General features: G+C 35.8%; 1 protein-coding gene across 2 annotated transcripts in view; it reads right to left on the minus strand.

Moving 5' to 3' along the window:
• LOC145266946 (drebrin-like protein B) overlaps positions 1-20,713 on the minus strand; it is a 103,450-nt gene extending 82,737 nt beyond the window's left edge. For both annotated transcript variants that reach the window (XM_080122765.1, XM_080122764.1), the window contains exon 1: positions 20,565-20,713. In XM_080122765.1, coding sequence (XP_079978891.1) covers positions 20,565-20,647 — 83 coding nt within the window. In that variant the 5' untranslated portion in view covers positions 20,648-20,713. The remainder of the gene's footprint in view (positions 1-20,564) is intronic.
• Between the last annotated feature and the right edge of the window lie 957 nt (positions 20,714-21,670).

Consider the following 21,670-nt stretch of genomic DNA (forward strand, 5'->3'; position numbering starts at 1 on the left):
ACTCAATCCTCTATTGATTATTATATATTACGAGGAATAATTTGCCCGGTGGACTAATTCGCAAAAAAAACATTTTTTAAATAACAACGATAATGCCGCTCATCAAATTCCATCTGTGTTTGTTTACAATAACACGTCAGCTGATATTTGGGCTTAACAATCTTAAAAATAGTCTTCCTTCTCTTATAGATAAAAAAAGAAGAATTTTTACAGGGGAATATTTTACATTACACCAGTGTAACCTTGGCCGGTGTAACAGAAAACATTCCCCTGTAAAAATTCTTTTTTATCTATAAGAGGAAGAAGACTATTTTTAAGATTGGATTTTTTTTTTCGATTTTTGGCATTTATTGGATGAATTTCTGTACAAAACATATCTAAGAACACTGCCAGACATATAAATTACCTTTGTAAGAAATTTGCAAAAGATAGGCTCAGCTGTTTTGGAACCTATGAGGAAGGAACTAGCACACACAAAGTGACTTTTACATAACAGTATATATATATATATATATATATATATATATATATATATATACTAGCATGCGTGCTCAGCATTGCCCGGGCGTTTGGAGGTGTGTGCTGAGAAAAAAAAAAAAAAGTGGTAGTAGGAAGGCAGACTCGAACCTGTACTGAAGAAAAGGAAAAGAACGGGAAAAAAAAGTGACGTCTTTGCTGTTACGACCACCGCCAAACCGGAAGTGACGTAGGTTTAAATTAAGGCTAGACAATCGAAATGAGGGGATGACTTTCAAAAATATTGGTGGAAAAACCGACCCCTACGTGTAAAAAAGTGCCCAGTTGAGGGTGAAGAAATTAATGTTTTTAGCCAATTTTTCGATATTTGTCATCTGAAGGTGGAGCTTCAAAACGATACTGATCTTGTGAAAATCCGTCGCCTCTGTCGAAAGTTTTAGGCAGACATGCAAACATACATACATACATTTCTATATTAGTAGCTCAAATTTACGACCCAAACTGATTACAAAGCTTGCCCTATCTCTGAATACCCTTTATGTAAAATTTCAAATGTTTAGACCAGAAATTGTCTGAGTAATTTGGTAGAGACTGCAGAGGTCAAATTTTTTTTAACTTTGACCCCTATTATGACCTCTTAATATTTATTGTTTTCGGCTCAAATCAAGTTACTAAGTTAAATCCATGTCCAAGGAACCTATATCTAAGATTTCAAGTGTTTAGACCCAAAATTGGCGGAGGAGTTTTGTAGAGTTCTCAAAGGTCAAATCATTGAACTTTGACTCCTTAATCGCCAACCTTGTGGCCGAAAACGGATAATAAAGATTTTCGCAAATCTCACTACCCTGTATATCAAATTTCGAGTCTGTAGACTGAAAATTGACAGAGTTATTGTGTAGGGAAATGTATACAGACAGACACACACACATACACACACTTTCATTTTTATAGATATATATGTTATTGTTTTTGCGATATGTTTTGAATGAATTCAATTATTTACGAAAGTGCATTTTTACCTAAATGTGAGTTGGGAATAATTTTCTCTTTAACCAATTTAGTACCCCCACATGGGGAGCGGTATATATATTGTTGGTTTGGTTGTTTGTGTTTTACGGCATATCAACCCTTTTCAGGTTATTTAATGCCGAATCCAGCGATTTTGAAGAAAAAGTTTTTAACAGAATATTTTTGTTTTTTTTCAAGTTGGTTTCTATTTAAACTATAGTTGGGACTCTAACAGGCACTACCACTCCGGGTCAGAGTGGACCTGAGAGCAATGGAAATTAAGGGGTGGCTCCACACATCCCCAAAGCCTGCAAGCTGGGGCCCCACCATCGGATATAGTTTAAGGTCATGAGGTCATATCCAGGACCTATATTGTTTTTAAAATATAATATATTTATTATATTTTAAAAAAAGAAACACGTGTCAGTGGATAATTATATTTTAAAAAATAATATATATGCCGCTCCCCATTAAAGGGGGTACCAGATTGGTCAATGGGAAAATTATTCCCAACAAGCATTTAGGTAAAAATGCACTTTCGTATAAATACTTGAATTCATTCAAGAAAGTATCGCTAACAAAAACAAATAAAAACATCTACGTAAAAGTGATACATTTAGTAGTCCGGCGAGGTTAGCACCGTGGTAGAGGTTTAGGCTTCTTATCACGAGGTGCCGATTTCTAATCTCGCTAGATTCAGCCACTCTGATGAGACGTGGATGACGAAACACGTGTCAGTGGATAATTATATTTAAAATATATATATATATATATATATATATTAATGTATATGTGTGAAGGAGGGATGAAGACCTACCTAATTAAACACAGGAAGTAGTTAATTCTTCACGCCGATTCTAGAACTTATCAGCAATAATGAAAACGAGAGTAATTAGACACGACCAACTAATTGAAAATTGGTAATTTAGTAAGACTGACCAACATTAATACATATAATGAACGGGAGCTGAATTCTACGACTCCATATTTGATTGTACAGAAGTTGCCTAACGTTTGCCAAGGAGACTACAGTTTCCTCATTACCGGGAGTCGATCTCTATCTTTATTGCGTCTGACTAGTCAATTTTTATTTTTTATTGTTGGACTATGTTCCTATTTACAATGCCTCCCCATGGGACAGAGTTAGACACCAGTGTCGTTTTTTAACGTGGAGAAAAGGAACAAAAATTAAAAATTGTCTCAGTCTGACAGAGAACAGGAAATTGAAGTGCAGCATCTGAAGAACAGATACTACACTGTGATCTCGGCCCATAGGCTAGGAAGCCGGTTTCTGTTTGTTGGACTATGTTATTATTTTTTAAAAGTTTCTAAAGTCTGTTCGCTCATCCAAGCAGCAACACTTTTCTTTTTCCTTCTCAAACAGACAACAAACTCACATGAACGAGACAGCGTCCAAACCCCCTCCTCCCTCGTACAAAAAATTTGTCTCTTTATATTGCCACCTCGACAGTGCTTAAATTTGCAAATGTTTTATTTTTTTGTATCAGAAGGGTTCCAGGTTCAAGTGCCAATGTTCCTCTACAGTGGGCACATGCAAACCGTGGGCCTTTATTAATATGACTCTCCACAAGTTTTAATAAAAAAATAAAAAAAGTACTCATGCACTTATTGATCCGTGCTGAAATAGTAACATTATTTAAAAATCCATTCTTAACATGAGGAGGGGAGGGTGTTTTGTACCTATTCTGTACTTTAACCTTACAATTGAATAAAAAAACATATCATAAAACTTTAATTAAACTAGGAAATGGGATTTAAAAAATAGCGCGGATCAGTAAGTGCATTAGCACAAAAAAAAAATGAAAGGAGAGTGTATAGGTACACTTAATAAAAACAAAACAAAAAAATTATGTGATTGTGATGTGAAAATCATTTTATTACTAGCCAATTTCCATTTCTTATTGTTGGACCATGTTATTATTTTTAAAAGAAAAAGAATTGTTAGAGAAATAAAAATAGAAATGAAAAGAAAAAATATAAATTAAAGCGAGTTAAAAAATAGCAACAGAAATGAAAAACACAAATGAAAGAAAATAAAAAAAATTTAAATTAAAGAAATAATAAAAAAAAATGAATAAAAAAGTGACAAAAAATGAATGAAAAAGTGAAAAAAAAGTGAATGAAAAGCGAAAAAAAAAAGTGAATGAAAAGTGAAAAAAATAGTGAATCAAAAGTGAAAAAAAGGTGAATCAAAAGTGAAAAAAAGGTGAATCAAAAGTGAAAAAAAAAGTGAATCAAAAGTGAAAAAAAATGTGAATCAAAAGTGAAAAAAAGTGAATCAAAAGTGAAAAAAAAGTGAATCAAAAGTGAAAAAGTAAATGAAAAAGTCAAAAGTAAATGAAAATGTAAAACAATTAATGAAAATGTAAAAAAATTAATGAAAAGTGAAAAAAAAATGAATGAAAAGTGAAAAAAAAAATGAATGAAAAGTGAAAAAAAAATGAATGAAAAGTGAAAAAAAAATGAATGAAAAGTGAAAAAAAATGAATGAAAAGTGAAAAAAAAATGAATGAAAAGTGAAAAAAAAAATGAATGAAAAGTGAAAAAAAAAATGAATGAAAAGTTTTAAAAAAAATGAATGAAAAGTGAAAAAAAATGAATGAAAAGTGAAAAAAAATGAATGAAAAGTGAAAAAAAATGAATGAAAAGTGAAAAAAAATGAATAAAAAGTGAAAAAAAATGAATAAAAAGTGAACAAATTAAAAGTGAAAAAAAAAATGAATGAAAAGTGAAAAAGGGATGAAAAAGTAAAAAACACTAAAAAAGTAAATACGAGTGAAAAAAAAAAAAAAATTAATGAAAAAGTAAGTCACTTTTACCTGTTCGTACATTCTATTCCCCTTACTGTGTCTCTGATTCCTTTACTTTTTTCAAAATTATTAGGGACACTACCCCTAACCAAAATAATTCTTTCTTTTACTCGGTTGATATTTCCAGTTTATTTACCAACATCCCTCTTGATGAGACCATTGCTATTTGTTGTACTTTATCGTAATGAACTTACTTCTCCATCATTACCAGAAAAATATTTTACTGAACTCCTTTCTCTCTGTACAAAGTCCATCGAGTTCAGTTTCAACAACGTCATGTACAAATAAATTAATGGGGTTTCCAGGTAGCCACTTGGGCCCTATCCTTGCCGACATTTTTGTTGGAATTTATGAGGTAAAACCTTTTAAATCACTACATCATACTCCTGATTTATATTTCCGTTATGTTGATGATACCTTTGCGGCTTCCCTTTCTCAGGACCTTGCCTTGGAATTTTTTGATCACCTTTTGTTTTTTTTTTACATGGGCATCACACACTTATCAAGGCCAAGAGGCCACTCGAGGATAAGGGTTAAAGAGGGTACAGTAGAAATTGGACAATATAGTAATCATTAGTGATGGAAATTCGGTAAATTTGTTAACTTATATCGAACGGCTCATCAAGAACTTGTTTACGTTAGACTTGAACACAACCATATTGTAGTCAGTCGGAAAGCAGGAAAACGGAAGACAATTCCACAGGCATGCAGTTCTAAGAAAGAAGCATTGCTCATGGAACCTACGTTTAGGTTTAGGCACAGATAAAGAGTGGGGGAAATTAGTGATAGTGTTTTCTGCTAGACGGGTGTTTCTTGTGAAAGTTTGGCGAGGGGGGATCATAGAATGGAGCTCAGCCGAGCACTTACCATAAAAATATATACAAAAAGGTAATATATATATATATATATATATATAGAGAGAGAGAGAGAGAGGGTAAGATTCAAGCAAGGACGGACGGTCCACAGAGATTAATATATCATTAGAAAGAAATTAAATTTCACCGTGATGCATTTTTCAATTTTTTGCAAAAACTAGTCAGCCATTTTATTCTTTGCCGAAATGTAAATTAAAAAAAATATCCCCCTCCACACACTGTGACCAAGCGGGTAAGTCAGAGAATATCCCCCCCCCCTCACACTTAAATTGTTACAAATATTTTTTATATCATGGATAAAGATTTAACCATTCAAATGAAAAGAGTCCCTATCTACCTCCCTCCTCACGAGAGCACAGTTAGACACAAGATCGATTTTTAATGTGGGGCAAAAGCTGCTCCCCCAAAATGGACATTCTGAAGTAAGACAAAACTTAAAATTGCCTCAGTCAGTTCCTGATAATAATTTAATAAAACTTTTTATAATTGACTTCACAAATCGAGGACATTAAGTATAATATCAGAACAGGTACTGCACTTTGTTCCTAGCTAGTTCTCTGGTGAAGAAGGGAGGGGGCGATAGAGTGACTCTTGATTTCTTCCGTTTTCCCGGGCAACGCTGGGACATGGTCCTGCTAGTACAGGTTTCTTAAAGACAATTTTTTTTTTTAATATTCTATAAATAGATAGGATCACTAAAAAGACTGTTTTATTCATACGATCTTCCTCGCCATCCCCCCCCCCCCTTCGCCATAGAGATTTAAAATCTGCTCACAATCTGAAGACATGGCCTTAAAAGGAAATTAAAAAGCACAAAAAACAAAGGAAAGAGCCGATAGAAAAAGAGAGAGATCGAGGGGGTGTGCGGTAAGGTGAGATGAAGTGGGGGCGTGGGATAGACAGACACTTTTAGATCTTAGTCAGCCCAGAAGCAGCCTTTGTGTGTACTTTTTTTTTTATTAGTATTTTATTTTTACTTTCTTAAACATTTCCCTTCGCTTGAACTTGAAAAAGACATCTTCACTGGTTACAAGGCGGAAGCACTCCTAGCATATACTGGCTACGACATTGAACACACAGTTCGTGTTTGGATGCAGACTGGAATCAAAGTATAGTTTAATTAATTACAGTAAATAATTTAATAAAACTTTTTATAATTTGGGTTTATCTTAAACTAGCATGGGTGCCCGGCGTTGCCCGGGTGTTTGGAGGTGTATGCTGAGCAAAAAAAAAAAAAAAAAAAAAAAAAAAAAAAAACGGTCAATTTTTTTTAACTATGACCTCTTAACATTTGTTTTGTGCTCAAATCAAGTTATTAAGTTAGATCCATGTCCAAGGAACCTATATCTAAAATTTCAAGTGTGTAGACCCAAAATTGTCGGAGGAGTTTGTTAGAGTTCTCAAAGGTCAAATCGTTGAACTTTGACCCCTTAACAGCCAAATTTCTGGCCGAAAACCGATCACATCGATTTTCTCAAATCTCAGTACCCTGTATATTAAATTTCGAGTCTGCTTGTAGGGGAATAAATAAGAGCACCGGATTACCGGTGTAGGGTAAGGAGTGAGGTCCCTTGAAAAAGGAGAGGAGAGTCCGTACACATGAGGCACGGACGCAAAAAGTTCTTCTCCTAAAAGACAATGTTGGACAGGCAGAGTACAACTCTAGAATACCGTCCTCACTACTCCCGTAAACCCCACTATTGAAGTGAGTAATCTTTTTACCTTAATGTTCTGAATTGCAGTGTTGTCATGTTTTCATGTTTGTTAATAAATTCTTGTCGTTTATACTTGTTGTACGTTTAGTAATTATTAAAGCTGGTCGGTAGTTTTGGGACTTGGAAGAACCTAAACCCGTACCAACATGCTGACTAAAAATTAACAGAGTTATTGCGAAGGAAAATGTACACAGACAGACAGACACTTTCACTTTTATAGATATATATCTATATATCTATAAAAGTGAAAGTGTCTGTCTGTCTGTGTACATTTTCCTTCGCAATAACTCTGTTAATAGGACAGCCTCTGGAGTGAATGAGATATTTCTAGGTAAGAGTAGGACAGACAATTTTAAGTATTTGAGACCAAAGATGCCCAACAACACCCATTATCCCGACACTTTTGAATGGCCGTGTGCCTAATTTGTTCATAATGTAATTTCATATTTTGTGCAAATAAATATTTCAAGGTATAGTTAAATTCCAAAATGAAGATATTTATCTCTCACACGGCAGCATGATGTGACACAAGGTTCAGAAAGTGGTATTGAAGAGCCAAGAGAAAGAGAACTTGAAAAAAAAAAAAAAAAAAAATCGTTCTGCAGCCCCGTTGGCATTCTCCGGTAGGGGCGCCTCAGGCGGTTTGCAATAAACTAAACCCCTTTTCAAAGGGAGAAGACAAAGTTTGGGAGAGAGGACATCATAGAACAGTATAGGACCATGGTCAACAGAAAAAAGACAATTTAAAAAAAAAAAAAAAAAAAAAAATGACCTATACTCTATTAAATTTGGTGCCGAAGAAAAAGAAAAATCAATTTTTTTTTTTTTTTTTTTAATTTTTCACATCTTACTTTAGCTGGGGATGGGGCATCCTACCAGGTTCCAGATATTCACCCGTTATCATACTTCTTTCTGGTATATGTGTTCCTAGGACTTTTTTTTTTTTTTTTTTACATAGGCATCACCACTTATCAAGGCCAAGAGGCCACTCAAGGATAAGGGTTAAAGAGTGTACAGTAGACATTGGACAATATAGTAATCATTAGTAATGAAAATTTGGTAAATTTGATAACTTATATAGAACGGCTCATCAAGAACGTATTTACGTTAGACTTGAACACAACCATATTGTACCTATTTACTATGCCTCCTCACGGGACAGAGTTAGACACCAGGGTCGTTTTTTAACGTGGAGAAAAGGTACAAAAATAAAAATTGTCTCAGTCGTGAAGGATTTCTCCTCCACCGAAAGAGAACAAGAAAATGAAGTGCAGCATCTGAAGAACAGAAACTACACTTTGATCTTGACCAAAAGGCCAAGAGTTCTGTTGTAGTTAAAGTAAATATTTACCTTTTTTTCTTTTTTTTTTTTTCCACAGGAATCACCACATTATCAAGGCCAAGAGGCCACTCGAGGATAAGGGTTAAAGAGTGTACAGTAAAAATTGGACAATATAGTAACCAATTCGGTAAATTTGTTAACTTATATGGAACGGCTCATCAAGAACTTATTTACGTTAGACTTGAACACAACCATATTGTAGTCAGCCGGAAAGCAGGAAAACGGAAGACAATTCCACAGGCGTGCAGTTCTAAGAAAGAAGCTTTGTTCATGGAATCTAGGTTTAGGTTTAGGCACAGATAAAGAGTGGGGGGAATTATTGATAGTGTTTACAGCTAGACGAGTGACTGCTACATTCGATGTTCAACGTTTTACAGATCGTCCTGTAGAGATATTTAAACATTTTATTGTGTTCCATTGCATAGTAGAACCTTGCAGCTGGATGACATCACCGATAAAGAAAAAAAGACTATAGAAAGAGAAAGATCACATTAGAGACATGGAGAACATTCGAGATCATATGAGAATTAGGGTTTGTATTACTGTACACAGATTCGAAAAAGTTGTCAAGAAACAAATATACAAAAAATAAATGTTATCAAAGGCAAGATAAGTTACTTTTCTACCAAACTGGCTATATTTTTTGTGTTTTTATTCAATGTAACATGTTTATTCAGCTCGAAAACCATGCAGTGTTTACCGATGTATTGGAACATTCAAGATGGCGTCTGATTCTCTCTTTAACACGGTAAGTTTGGGAAAAGGTGTTATAAATAAAAAACCGGATAAAATACTGTTAAAAACTCGCTCAATATATGTTACCGTGACATAGGTTGACATATATTCGGCGGGTTTTTAATAGTATTTTGTATAGTTTTTTATTTATAACACCTTTTCCCAAACTTACGGAGTTAAAGAGGGTGTGAGACGCCATCTTGAATTTTCGAATACATCGGTAAACACTGTATGGTTTTCGAGCTGAATAAATATGTTACATTGAATAAAAACACAAAAAATATATCCAGTTTGGTAGAAAAGTAACTTATCTTGCCTTTGATAAGATTTATTTGTTATATATTTGTTTTTTGACAACTTTTTCGAATCTATGTGTCAGTGTACAGTAATACAAACCCGAGAATTGTTCACTCCATATACTGCTAAGTGCTTTTGCAACATTTTGCATGCATGCGTTCAAGCTATAACATCACTGGTAAAGAAAAAAAGATTATAAAAAGAGAAAGAGAATGATAATGTTAGAGATGTGGAAAACGTTCAAGATCATGTGAGAATTGTGCACTCCACATATTGCTAAGTGCTTCTGTAACATAGCTTGAATGCGCGTATGCAAAATAACATCACCAGTAAAGAAAAAAATACTATAAAAAGAGAAAGAGAATGATCACAAGATGGTTTAGTTGTTTTGTTTTACGGCATATCAACCCTTTTTGGGATATTTAATGCCGAATCCAGTTATTTTTTTAAATAGTACTTATGTTGCATCCAGTTATTTTGTAGAAGATTTTTATTCTTCAAGCTTTTTGTATCTTCAATCGATAGTTTGCAGTGTTTGGTTTGGTTGTTTTATAGTGAATTTTATGGTTTTTGTTCTTTGCCCTGCAGAGCATGAATGAGTTTTGCAATGGGAGAGGGAAAAGGGTTACAGTATTAATGTTTGGTAGTGGGGGGGGGGAGATGAAATGGGAAATGGTAAGAACGAAAAGGTGAGTTTTTGTTTTTTGGTTTAGCAGAACATAATTAAGTTTTGCAAAAGGAAGTAGAAAAACAAAAAGCATCAATGTTAGATGCATTTTATCTCAGGAAGTCAATATCTTCAGACAGCCTGATCTGGTAGCACCAGTGTAAGTATATGTATATATCTATATGTATGTATATTTATATCTATAAACGTATGTATATCTATATATATAAGTATATAGTGTCATGGTCCAAAGACCGTGGGAAGAAAATTGAGACTACGGAGGGGACGCAAGTCACAGTGGACGCAAGTCTATGGCAAAATGGAAACGATTGCGATGCTGTCGGGGCGAAGTTATTTTTGGGAGTCAATGTGAGGTCATGCCGAGGTCGTAGTGAACACTAGCAGCAGTCAAAAGGGGAGAACGAGGAAAAAGAATGAAAGGGAATCAGTCTGGGTTCGCATTTTTGACGAAGGAAGGCAATATTTTTGTTTGTTTGCTTGGCTCGTGAAGTGAGAAGCGAAAAAAAATGAATGATACCTTAAAAAGGAAAAAAACGTTATACGCTTGACTCTGATTAGCCATGAAGAGCGACAAATGTTTCTCCCTTTTTTTTTGTTACTGGGCTCCGAAAAGAAAAGGAATGGAGAAGATAATGAAACTTTAAAAAAGAAAAACAAGGAAATGTTATATGCGGTGACATATTACCCCGAAATAGACAGAATAAGAATCCTCAATTTGGATTCGCATGAGAAACAGGTTTGTGAATTTCTCCTCTTCTGTTCTCCCACCAAAAAGACTTTTGTGTTATTGCAACCCGGCAAATACTTGGCCGGAGTTTACCGTGCAGATAGGCCATTACACAAACTATTGACACCATCTCGGGACTAACTCCCCTCCCCCTTTTTCTTCCTCTGGAATTAATGGCGACTGCTTTTTCCTTCCCGTCATTTTTTTTTTTTTTTTTTTTTTTTTTTTTTTTTTACACAGTGATCACCACTTATCAAGGCCCGGAAGCCACTCAGGGATAAGGGTTATTGCAAGTACATTACCTTAGTGTGGAGCTTTGATGAAGTGTTTACTTAAGGGGGCGGTTCATTAGGAATTTGTTAACATTGGACTTGAACACATCCAAGTTGTAGTCCGGAGGGAAGCAGGCAGACGGAACAAAGTTCCACAGGCGTGCAGTTCTAAGAAAGAAGCTTTGTTCATGGAATCCGCGTTTTGATTTAGGCACAGATATAGAGTGGGGGAAATTTTTCACAGTGGATTCAGCTAGACGGGTGTTTTTCGTGAAAGATTGGCGAGGGGGGACCAGAGATTGGAGTTCAGACGAGCACCTGCCATGGAAATAACGATAAAACAAGGATAGGCTCGCAACGTCTCTTCTGTGGGAGAGAGGTTGCAGGGTAGAGAAAAGGGCATCCCCCACTAAGCCACAAAGTCTATTTTGTACTCTGTCAAGTAGGTAGATCAGTAACTTATGTTGCCTTTGGCAACATTTATTTGTTATATATTTGTTTTTTGACAACTTCTGTGGATTGTAATGCAAACGCAATTTTAAAAAGTAAAACTCGTAATCAAATATGAACCCTGACTTCATTTCGCTTATCATGGCATCAAAAACAACAGATTTTAAATCAATGACAAAAACAAAAGATACAACAATCTATAAACTGACGGGTGTTTTTCGTGAAAGTTTGCCGATCAATGAACTCTTTTCTTTACCACTTTTAATTCTGGGTTATTTTGTTTGTTTGTTTGTTTGTTCATTTTTATTAAACAAAAAAAAAAGAAGATAAATAAAACCATGTGAAAAAAACGGGGTACTGCTTTCTTTTTTTTTTATTTGCCGCCTTTTTGCATGCTCGCTTCTCGCTGTTTTGATTAGAGACTCTGGAAATTTAACAGACAATTAAATTTGCTTACACTCGACTGGATTGGGAACTAGCCGCATAGTGGTAAATTCCCTTACTCATTGCATTAACCCTAAGTCCATGTGCTGGAGTTAAAATTACTGCTGCGCATTTAAACCCGGACTAAGGATGTAACAATATATATATATATATATATATACATACTTCAGAATAAAATTATCTAACAATCAACTGGTATGGAAATCTGTGATTATAGGTCTTACAAATACTTATATACTTAAAAAACTTAATTGTGATTTTCCATGACTCACTGACTTTAGCAAATAAGGTGTAAACCATTATAACTATTTGCTAATATTTTCTCCGCTGAAGAGATGGTAGACATCGAAATCCTATACGATAAGGAGTTATACTTCAAATATATTCTTTGTCTTACATAGTAGAAAGGCAGGCTCGAACCCGTACCGCTAAGGAGGAAAAGAACATAAAAAAAAGTGACATCTTTGCTGTTACGACCACTACAACAACCAGAAGTGACGTAGGTTTAAATTAAGGCTAGACAATCAAAAAGAGGGGATGACTTTCGAAAATATCGGCAAAAAGAGCGATCCCAGTTGAGGGTGAAGAAATTAATGTTTTTAGCCAATTTTTCGGTATTTGTCATCTGAAGGGTCGAGCTTCAAAGCGATACCGATCTTGTGAAAATCTGTCGCCTCTGTCGAAAATTTTAAGCAGACATTCAAACATACATACATACATTAATATATTTGTAGCTCAAATTTTCGACCCAAACCGATTAAAAAGCTTGCCCTATCTCTGAATACCCTTTATGTAAAATTTCAAATGTTTACACCAGAAATTGTCTTTAGTAATTTGGTAGAGACTGCAGAGGTCAAATTGTTTTAAACTTTGACCCCTATTATGACCCCTTAACATTTATTGTTTTGGGCTCAAATCAAGTTATTAAGCTAGATCCATGTCCAAGAAACCTATATCTAAAATTTAAAGTGTTTAGACCCAAAATTGTTGGAGGAGTTTGATAGAGTTCTCAAGGGTGAAATTGTTGAACTTTGACCCCTTAACAGCCAAATTTCTGGCCGAAAACCGATCACAAAGACTTTCCCAAATCTCAGTACCCTGTATATCAAATTTCGAGTCTGTAGACTGAAAATTGACAGAGTTATTGTGTAGGGAAATGTACACACACACACACACAGACACATTCACTTTTATATATAGATTAGCGGATTGTTATCCTCAGCTTCATGGTGGTTGTTGTTTCACCACGTTCCAGTCAACCCATTCTCTAGCAACTACTATGACTCTCCTGATTGGCCTTCGGGCCAAGCTCACAGTGTAGTATCTGTTCTGATGATACACTTCACCTTTTCTGTCCTCGGTCAGTGGAGGAGAAATCCTTCATCACAGACAATTTTTATTTTTGTTTCTATCCAAAGTGCCCCCCCTTTTGGCGATCTGGATTTTCCCCACATTAAAAACCGACCTTGTGTCTAACTCTGCCCTCGTGGGAAGGCAAGTAAATAGGAACAACTTTGAAGATGAGAATAACAGTCGGCAAATAAATAAATACATAAATGACTCATCTCAAAGGATGCCAATGAAAAAAAAAAAAATAATATGCAATATTTTCATCTTGTTTCTTAATTTTGGTGAGATGATAATTTGAAATTATTGGCTTTATTTGGATTACCATTCTCATCTAGTCACCATTTATCAAGGCCCGGAGGCCACTCGAGGATAGGGGGGTTTAATAAGTGCACAGTAGTCAATGGGACAATATTGTAGTAATCGTTAGTAGTGGAAATTTGGTAAACTGCTTAAGGGGACGGCTCATCAAGAACTTGTTTACGTTGGACTTGAAGACGACCATATCGTAAGTCAGTTGGAAAGCAGGGAGACAGAAGAGAGTTCTACAGACATGCAGTTCTAAGAAAGATGCTTTATTCGTGGAATCTATGTTTAAGTTCAAGCACTGATAAAGAGTGGGGGTAAAGTATTCATAGTGGTTTCAGTGATAAGGTGTTTTTTTTTTTCGATGAAGAAAGGATTTGTATTAACTACTTCTTATCCAGTTGTAGACAGGTTTCCATGGCTTGTACATAATTGCCTTTTGGTGGCTGTTTGTCATTTAGCTTAATCCATGGTACCTCCCTTCCTGAAGTTACTAAGCTTTCACGTCCTCCTCGATAGCTGCAGACCAGGTCTTGAATAGAAGACCAATGCCAGGCAAGCTATCAAATTCCATAATGCAGGCTCTGTTCACCCATCCACTATTCTGCTTAATAAGACCAAACCAGCGGAGGCGCTTCTAACATACGAGCTCATAGTGCTACATCCAGACGGGAGATATGGGGTTTGCTCCAAATAACAGAGTCGATGTGCTTCATTATCTTCGTATGGCACATCCAACAAAGCATGGCTCGCTCATCATACAGAAGTCCCTTTCCTTACCAAACTTTCATGAAAGGCACTCGACTAGCTATAACCACATATCAACAATTTCCCCTACACTGTATCTGTGCCTACATCTAAACACAGCTTCCATGAACAAAGCTCCTTTCCCAGAACTACCCGTCTGTGCAACACTGTTCTGCTGGTCTGCTTCCCAGTTGAATACAACATAGTAGCCTTCAACTCTAATGTAAACAACTTCTTGTTGAGCTGCCCCATAAATAATCAAATTCGACTCAATTTACACCATTACGAATAATTTTACTACAACCTTACATTCATTAATCCTTATCCTCGAGTGACCTTCGAGCCTTGATATCTAATGACTTCCAAGCAAAAAAAAAATGTTATGGATTCAGAGACTAGCACTCACTGAAATACAACAGTGCATTACGGGTGCGGGCATGGAACACTAGACCATGTTTATGTAAGGATATGCCCTTATTGGTCAGAAATGGAAGAAGCTCTGGAAACTTGTCCCAGACAATTCTACACCGATAATTTGTGTGTGTCTCACTGATGCCTTCTGGACATTCACTATGCCCAAGGTAGCAGAAACTCAATCAAATGACTTCAAAGTCATCAAAGATCAGTTAATGAAAATGCTCATGCAATTGTCACCATACGATGACAAGGAGCATCTCAACCCGAACCCAGGTAAAACTAAGGTCTGTTCATCATAGCCCAAGGGAAACTCAACATCATCTGAGTAAGTAAAGTCTTGGAAAACACCCCATATCTAACTTATCTCTGCGTGACACTTTTTCTTTTCTTTTTTTTTTTTACATAGGAGTAACCACTTATCAAGGCCCGGAGGTCACTTGAGGATAACGGTTATAGAGTGTAGAATAATCAATGGGATGATATTGTAGTAAGCGTTAGTAATGGAAATTTGGTAAATTGGTTCATCAAGAATTTGTTTATGTTGGACTTGAAGACAACCAAGTTGTAGTCAGTTGGGAAGCAGGCAAATGGAAAAGGGTTCCACAGGCATGCACTTTTAAGAAAGAAGTTTTGTTCTTGACAAGACATTGTCATACAGATTAATGTCATCCAGGGAGGTAAAATCTTTGTAAACTCTGCATACCAAACTTATCCTTCCCACCTTCATGTCAGGCATGGAGGTGGCAAAAGGGACTCAATGACTCACATACAAGCCTTATTTGTATTGCATGCACATTTTTATACACTAGTGAGAAGCAGAGAAACAGAAACGAATCCGTATCGAGGCGGTGATTAAGGCTGAAGGTGGCTACATTGAATAGAACCACCTAGCCCAAAGGAAGTTCAGCATCAACTGAGGAGGTAAATAAAGTCTTGGTAAACACCCCATACCTAACTTATCTCGGCATGACATTTGATAGAACATTGTCATACAGAATGCATGCCTAGAAGCTCTGCAATAGGCTATTGATGCGCAATAGCTTTTTCATGACTAACAGTTGTTGGGGAGTCAAAGCACAGACACTACACTTGTCAGTTTTAGCGCTGTGCTGCTTGACTGTTAAATACTGCGCTCATTATGCTCATGCTTCAAAGATCAATGTAGAGCTCAACCACCTCAGCAGAAACAACCTTCTTAGTGACACACAATATGGTTTCCGCTCTGCAAGATCTACCGCAGATGTGCTGACGGTTATATCTCACAGGATTAGTGAATCTCTTGACAAAGGCTTCCTTTCTAGGGCAATTGCTTTTGACATATCAAAGGCCTTCGACAAGGTATGGCATAAGGGTCTACTTCACAAGATTTCCAGCTACGGTATAACTGGAAATGTTTCGTCAATCATTAAATCATTTCTCTCTGATAGGCTCATAAGAGTAGTGGTAGATGGACAAAAATCAGAGGCCTGCAATATAAATGCTGGAGTCCCTCAGGGGTCAATCCTGGGCCAAACTCTCTTCCTGATCTACATCAATGACCTCCCTAAACACATACTTAAATCATTCATTGACATCTATGCTGATGACACGACCATCTACGGCAACACATCAAAGGCTGTAAATGACAAAGTTCTCTCTGATTCTCTCTCCTCTGATCTCGAGCGGGTGGTTCAGTGGGGGAAGATGTGGCTGGTTACCTTTAATGCATCTAAAACCAAACTCCTATCTTTACATCATCAACGCTCTGATCCCCATCTGGCATCAATTGGGATGGGATGGCTCTCGTCTGGGAGAGGCCCCATGTTTTGACAAGCTTCTAGGTTTGACCTTTACTCCTGATCTGAAATAGAACACGTACATCAAGTCTGTTGCCAAGGTTGCTGGAAAGATGGTGGGATCCTTCTACCGCTCCAGAAGATATCTCACTACTGATGCAATTCTCTATCAATATAAAAGCCAAGTACGTCCAAGGATGGAATACTGCTGCCATATCTGGGCAGGAGCTGCTGAAAACAGCCTATCCTGCCTTGACAGAGTACAAAATAGACTTCGTGGCTTAGTGGGGGATGCCCTTTTCTCTACCCTGCAACCTCTCTCCCACAGAAGAGACCTTGTGAGCCTATCCTTGTTTATCGTTATTTCCATGGCAGGTGCTCGTCTGAACTCCAATCTCTGCCCCTCCCTCGCCAATCTTTCACGATAAACACCCGTCTAGCTGAATCCACTGTGAAAAATTTTCCCCACTCTTTATCTGTGCCTAAATCAAAACATGAATTCCATGAACAAAGCTTCTTTCTTAGAACTGCACGCCTGTGGAACTTTGTTCCGTCTGCCTGCTTCCCACCTGACTACAACTTGGATGTGTTCAAGTTCAACGTTAACAAATTCCTAATGAACCGCCCCCTTAAGTAAACACTTCATCAAATCTCCACACTAACGTAATGTACTTGCAATAACCCTTATCCCTGAGTGGCTTCTGGGCCTTGATAAGTGGTGACCACCGTGTAAAAAAAAAAAAAAAAAAAAAAAAAAAGCATGCAGGTAGATTACCGGCAACATGAAATTGACCAACCTATCATCTGTTTACAGGATGTCCAAAATCAATTTGGAACAAATCCGCCGAGAGGCAATAGCGAAAGCAGAGCGTGACAAGCAGAACAACGACAATCACCATCCCCTATTTGGACACCAAGATATGCCGCAGTGTGAACTGTGCCACAAGAACTTTGCCATTGTGACAGGCTTTGGCTTGGACCAAGTAATTTGCAAAAAAAATTTTTTTTAAATAATAATGATAATATTGTTCATCAAGTTGCGTCCGTGTTTGTTTACAATATCATGTCAGCTGATATTTGGGTTTCAAAATGAATGCCCTGGAAAAGTCACTTCTGATTAATGTTTAGTTTTAAAATATGCAAACGAAGAAATGATTTGCGGCGATTTTATCATTAAAAAAAAAAACTCATTAATAAGAAAAATCTAAACACACCCAGGCTTGAACCGGGCATCATTTGATCTGTAGTCGAATACTCTACCACTGAGCTATATCTCCAGATGTCAATAATTCTGTTTTTTTTTTTTTTTTTTTAAAGAAGAAATGATTTTGTAAGATTTTATTATCTCCCTTGCCGTTGACGTATAAAAATTCCCCTTTTAAAATTCTTCTTTATTATCTATAAGAAAAAAACTATTTTTAGGATTGGATTTTTCGATTTTCAATACTTAACGGATGAATTTCTGTACAAAACATATCTAAGAGCACTGCCAGACATATAAATTACCTTTGTGTAAAATTTGCAAATGATAGGCTCAGCCGTTTCGGAACCTATGAGGAAGGAATTTACGTACACACACACAACACACAAAGTGACTTTTTATATAATAGTAGAGATGTCATTTTATGTGTCTAAAGAAACTGTTATGAGATGTTATACATCAATTTTCAGTATTTATTACAAGAGTGCTCAATACACAAGTAGAGCTACTTACGTAGTAAGTTATAAAAAAATATATACCAATCAAGCGACACAGAATATTCTGCATTGTATCCCCGTAAGAAATCGTCAGTTTAGCCTGACGATTCCTTACCAGGAATAAAATGTAGAAAATTCTGTGTAGTTTAATTGACATATATTTTCAGAACTTCTTAAGGCGCCATATTTAAAAGGCAAACATAAAATAACCGGAAGTGTTTTTGCTTTGTAAGATTTTGTTATTTTTTTAATTTTTTTTTTTTTTTTAATAAACTGTTACTAGTGCAGTTTACGAACCGTGCTAAAAAGACATTATTATTTGGAAAGCCATTTTTAGCAAGGGGAGGGTTGGACCATAGTCAAATATTCTCTACTTTCACTTAATTTAATAAACAAAAGATACCGGAACAATCGAATTTAACTTGAAAATCCTATCTAAAAATAGCATGGCCGTAAACTGCATAAGTAACCAAAAGGCTTATCAAGCAAAAATCCTCCGTGCTATTTAACAACACACACACACACACACATTGCATTTAAGGGAACAGCGAGGATACTAAAAAGAGCTCTCAGTTGGTTTCAATAAAAAAGCAGGGCAATGTTGGCAGCTGGTTTGGCTGCCCCATACCCAGCGTTACAATCTTCAAAGAAAGAAAAATAAAATAAAAATTATTATTATTATTATTATTATTATTATTATTATACGTATACAGGCAAAATATTATAAAATGTCATTTTAAAAATGACCATGTCTACATTATCAATATTTAGTTTGACGATTAGCTAGCTGCGGGAGTGCGGGACTGAAACGCGGACGCCTCTGAGAATATATATATATATATATATATATATATTTTTCATTTTTCTTAAACTTTTTCTTCTAGGGGATGGGACATCCAACCAGATGTCTGACATTTACCCCTATTTTAGTGAGTCCAACCAAGAGATCTTTTCAGGATTCTAGCCGTCCCTTTCAGTGCAATCGTTTGTATAGTGTGTGTGTGTGTGTGTGTGTGTGTGTGTGTGATTTATGCAATATACGGACCGTACTGAAATAACAATGTTATTATTTAGAAACGCATTCCTAACATAAAGAGAGGGGGGCGTTTTGTTAACAAATCTGTACTTTCACCTGATATCGTACAAATTTAATTGAAAATCCTATCTAAAAAAAATAGAACAGTCTGTATTTACGCAAACAAATTTACATGGTCACGACACTGGACATGCTGTTTCGGACAAATGGTTGGTTAAAGCCAGGACTATTTTCCTGTGTTTAAACTTGAAGCAACCATTTTATTAAGTCGCCTGACGAGGACTTCTGGCTTTAACCGACCATTTGTCCGAAACATTAGCATGTCTATTGTCGGACCATGTAAATTTGTAATTAATAAATTATATATCTTGCTCTTCTTTTATTGAGCACTCTTAATAACCTTGTTAAATTAATTAGTTATTGCTAGATCTATGACAACAGCATATTCTTTTCAGTGTTTTGACTCTCGAGTATATATCAGACACAGTTAATCAATCGAGAACCACTCTATATAAAAGCATATAAGATATGAACGGATACACACTCGAGAGTCAAAACAATGAAAATAATATGCTGTTGTCCTAACCTAAGTTATCACTCCTGAATACGTTTAATCTGGTGTGTGTGTGTGTATACGTATATATATATATATATATATATATATATTAGCAAAATATGAAAATATTATGTCAATTTAATGTCGATTATTAAAATGTCAATAAACAGGTCAATAAATTATCTTTTAATGTTTATAAATTTATATCGCGATTCCATTTTTCGGTGCTTCTTATGTAGAATCACATAAAAAAAAATTACAGAAAAATCTTTATGATATGTACTCGTCATGGAACGAAGTTTTCATATTCCAAAAGTCACGTAAATTGATCAAGTATTTTATTTTTTAATCAAGAAAATCAACTTTATGATTTTTAGAAACTAGCAAGTTTTTATTATTTTAAATACAAACGAAATCTCTGTAGTCGAATTGAATTGTCGCCCTTGAATTTTAACAAAATTTAAAACAATGTGACCGCTCCCGGCCTCCTCCTCGCTTCCGCATAAAATTTTATTTTCTTAATTTTTTAAGTGTAATTCTAAATAAGCACCCATTTTTTTTTTAATGTGCCCAAAGTTTAATACAGAAAAAAGTCATTTACAGTCGATTTCTCGATATGAAATCGGGTAAAAAAAAAAAAAACATCTTTATTATTTATTTTCGAATCTTCTGTTACTCACGCTTTGGGAGTGGTTAAAAAAAAAGACCAACAAAATTTACTACCGGGCATAGTAGTTACTTTACCAATCCGTAAACAGAAGCGCGGGAAGAAAGAAAATACGGGGTCCACCCCAGGGGTGGCTTGTCCCCTGGATACTCACCAGTCAATATCGTTCTTGTCGCTGGCCACATTGTTGTAAGCATTCAAAAGAGAGTCGCGATTTTTGCTTAGATCTATAGCCATGTTTTCCAAGCGGAGCGTAAAAAGCCACCAAGCACAACTATATCATACGTCACGAGTAATGTGCGTATTACGTCACAACAAGGCGGTTCTGAGAGAGAGAATTTACAAAAATGGCGGCGTGAAACGTCATCACTTCATGAGCTCATTAGTATTATATTTTATCTTTTGAACATTGTTTTAAAAATTAAACAAACAAATGAAATCATTCAAAAATAAAATCCAAGAGGCGACGAAATAAATTGAACTTCAACGATTATAAAATGCCTTTTAACTCTTGCACTCACGTCGTACGCACCTTTTCCGTCTTATGTATTTATTTTTTGTATTGCCACCGGGACTTAGGGTTAGTGGTCGTGTTGAGGAGAGTATTTTGATAACTTTTAACATTGAAATTTTATATTTATTTAATTTATTATTCTTTGTTTATTTATAATCTTATAATTATCTCCCTTTCATTGTAATTATCCCATAATGTATTTATGGTCCCCCGACAAAAGGAGGGTGGACCTGTAAATTCACCCTTGTCCGTTCGTCCATTCAACGGCACTTTTCTCAATAAGTATAGCTTGGAATTTTTTTAAATTTTGCGCAACACAAACATTAAACATGATATAAGTAAAAAAGTAACATAACGAATTTTCTGGGGAAACTACGGTTGCCCCCCCCCCCCCCCCCAGGAGTGCCTTTCGGGTTAAAATGGCTAAAATTGACACTTTTGTGCTTATTAAAAAAAATTGATGCCTTGCGTTTTTATAAAACTTTCAGAAAAGTTGTAACTAACTGATTTTTATATAATTTTGTTTGTCTATACTTTGCGATAACTCTTGGGTGTGCCCCAGGGGCTTTTTTAGGGCTAATAAAAACACTCCATTTTTGGGACTATTTTACCATATTTGTCCCAAATTTTCTGTGTATGTCTATTTAGCAGTTTTGCATGGTGCTGAACTTAAATTTATATATGGACTGGGGACTTTTGGGGCTAAATGGGTGGGGAGCCAACGATGGAGGTAGTCATTTTTTTTT

The sequence above is a fragment of the Euprymna scolopes genome, chromosome 42 (genome assembly GCF_053919585.1).
Source record: "Euprymna scolopes isolate OS-2025 chromosome 42, ASM5391958v1, whole genome shotgun sequence".
NCBI lineage: Eukaryota > Metazoa > Mollusca > Cephalopoda > Sepiida > Sepiolidae > Euprymna > Euprymna scolopes.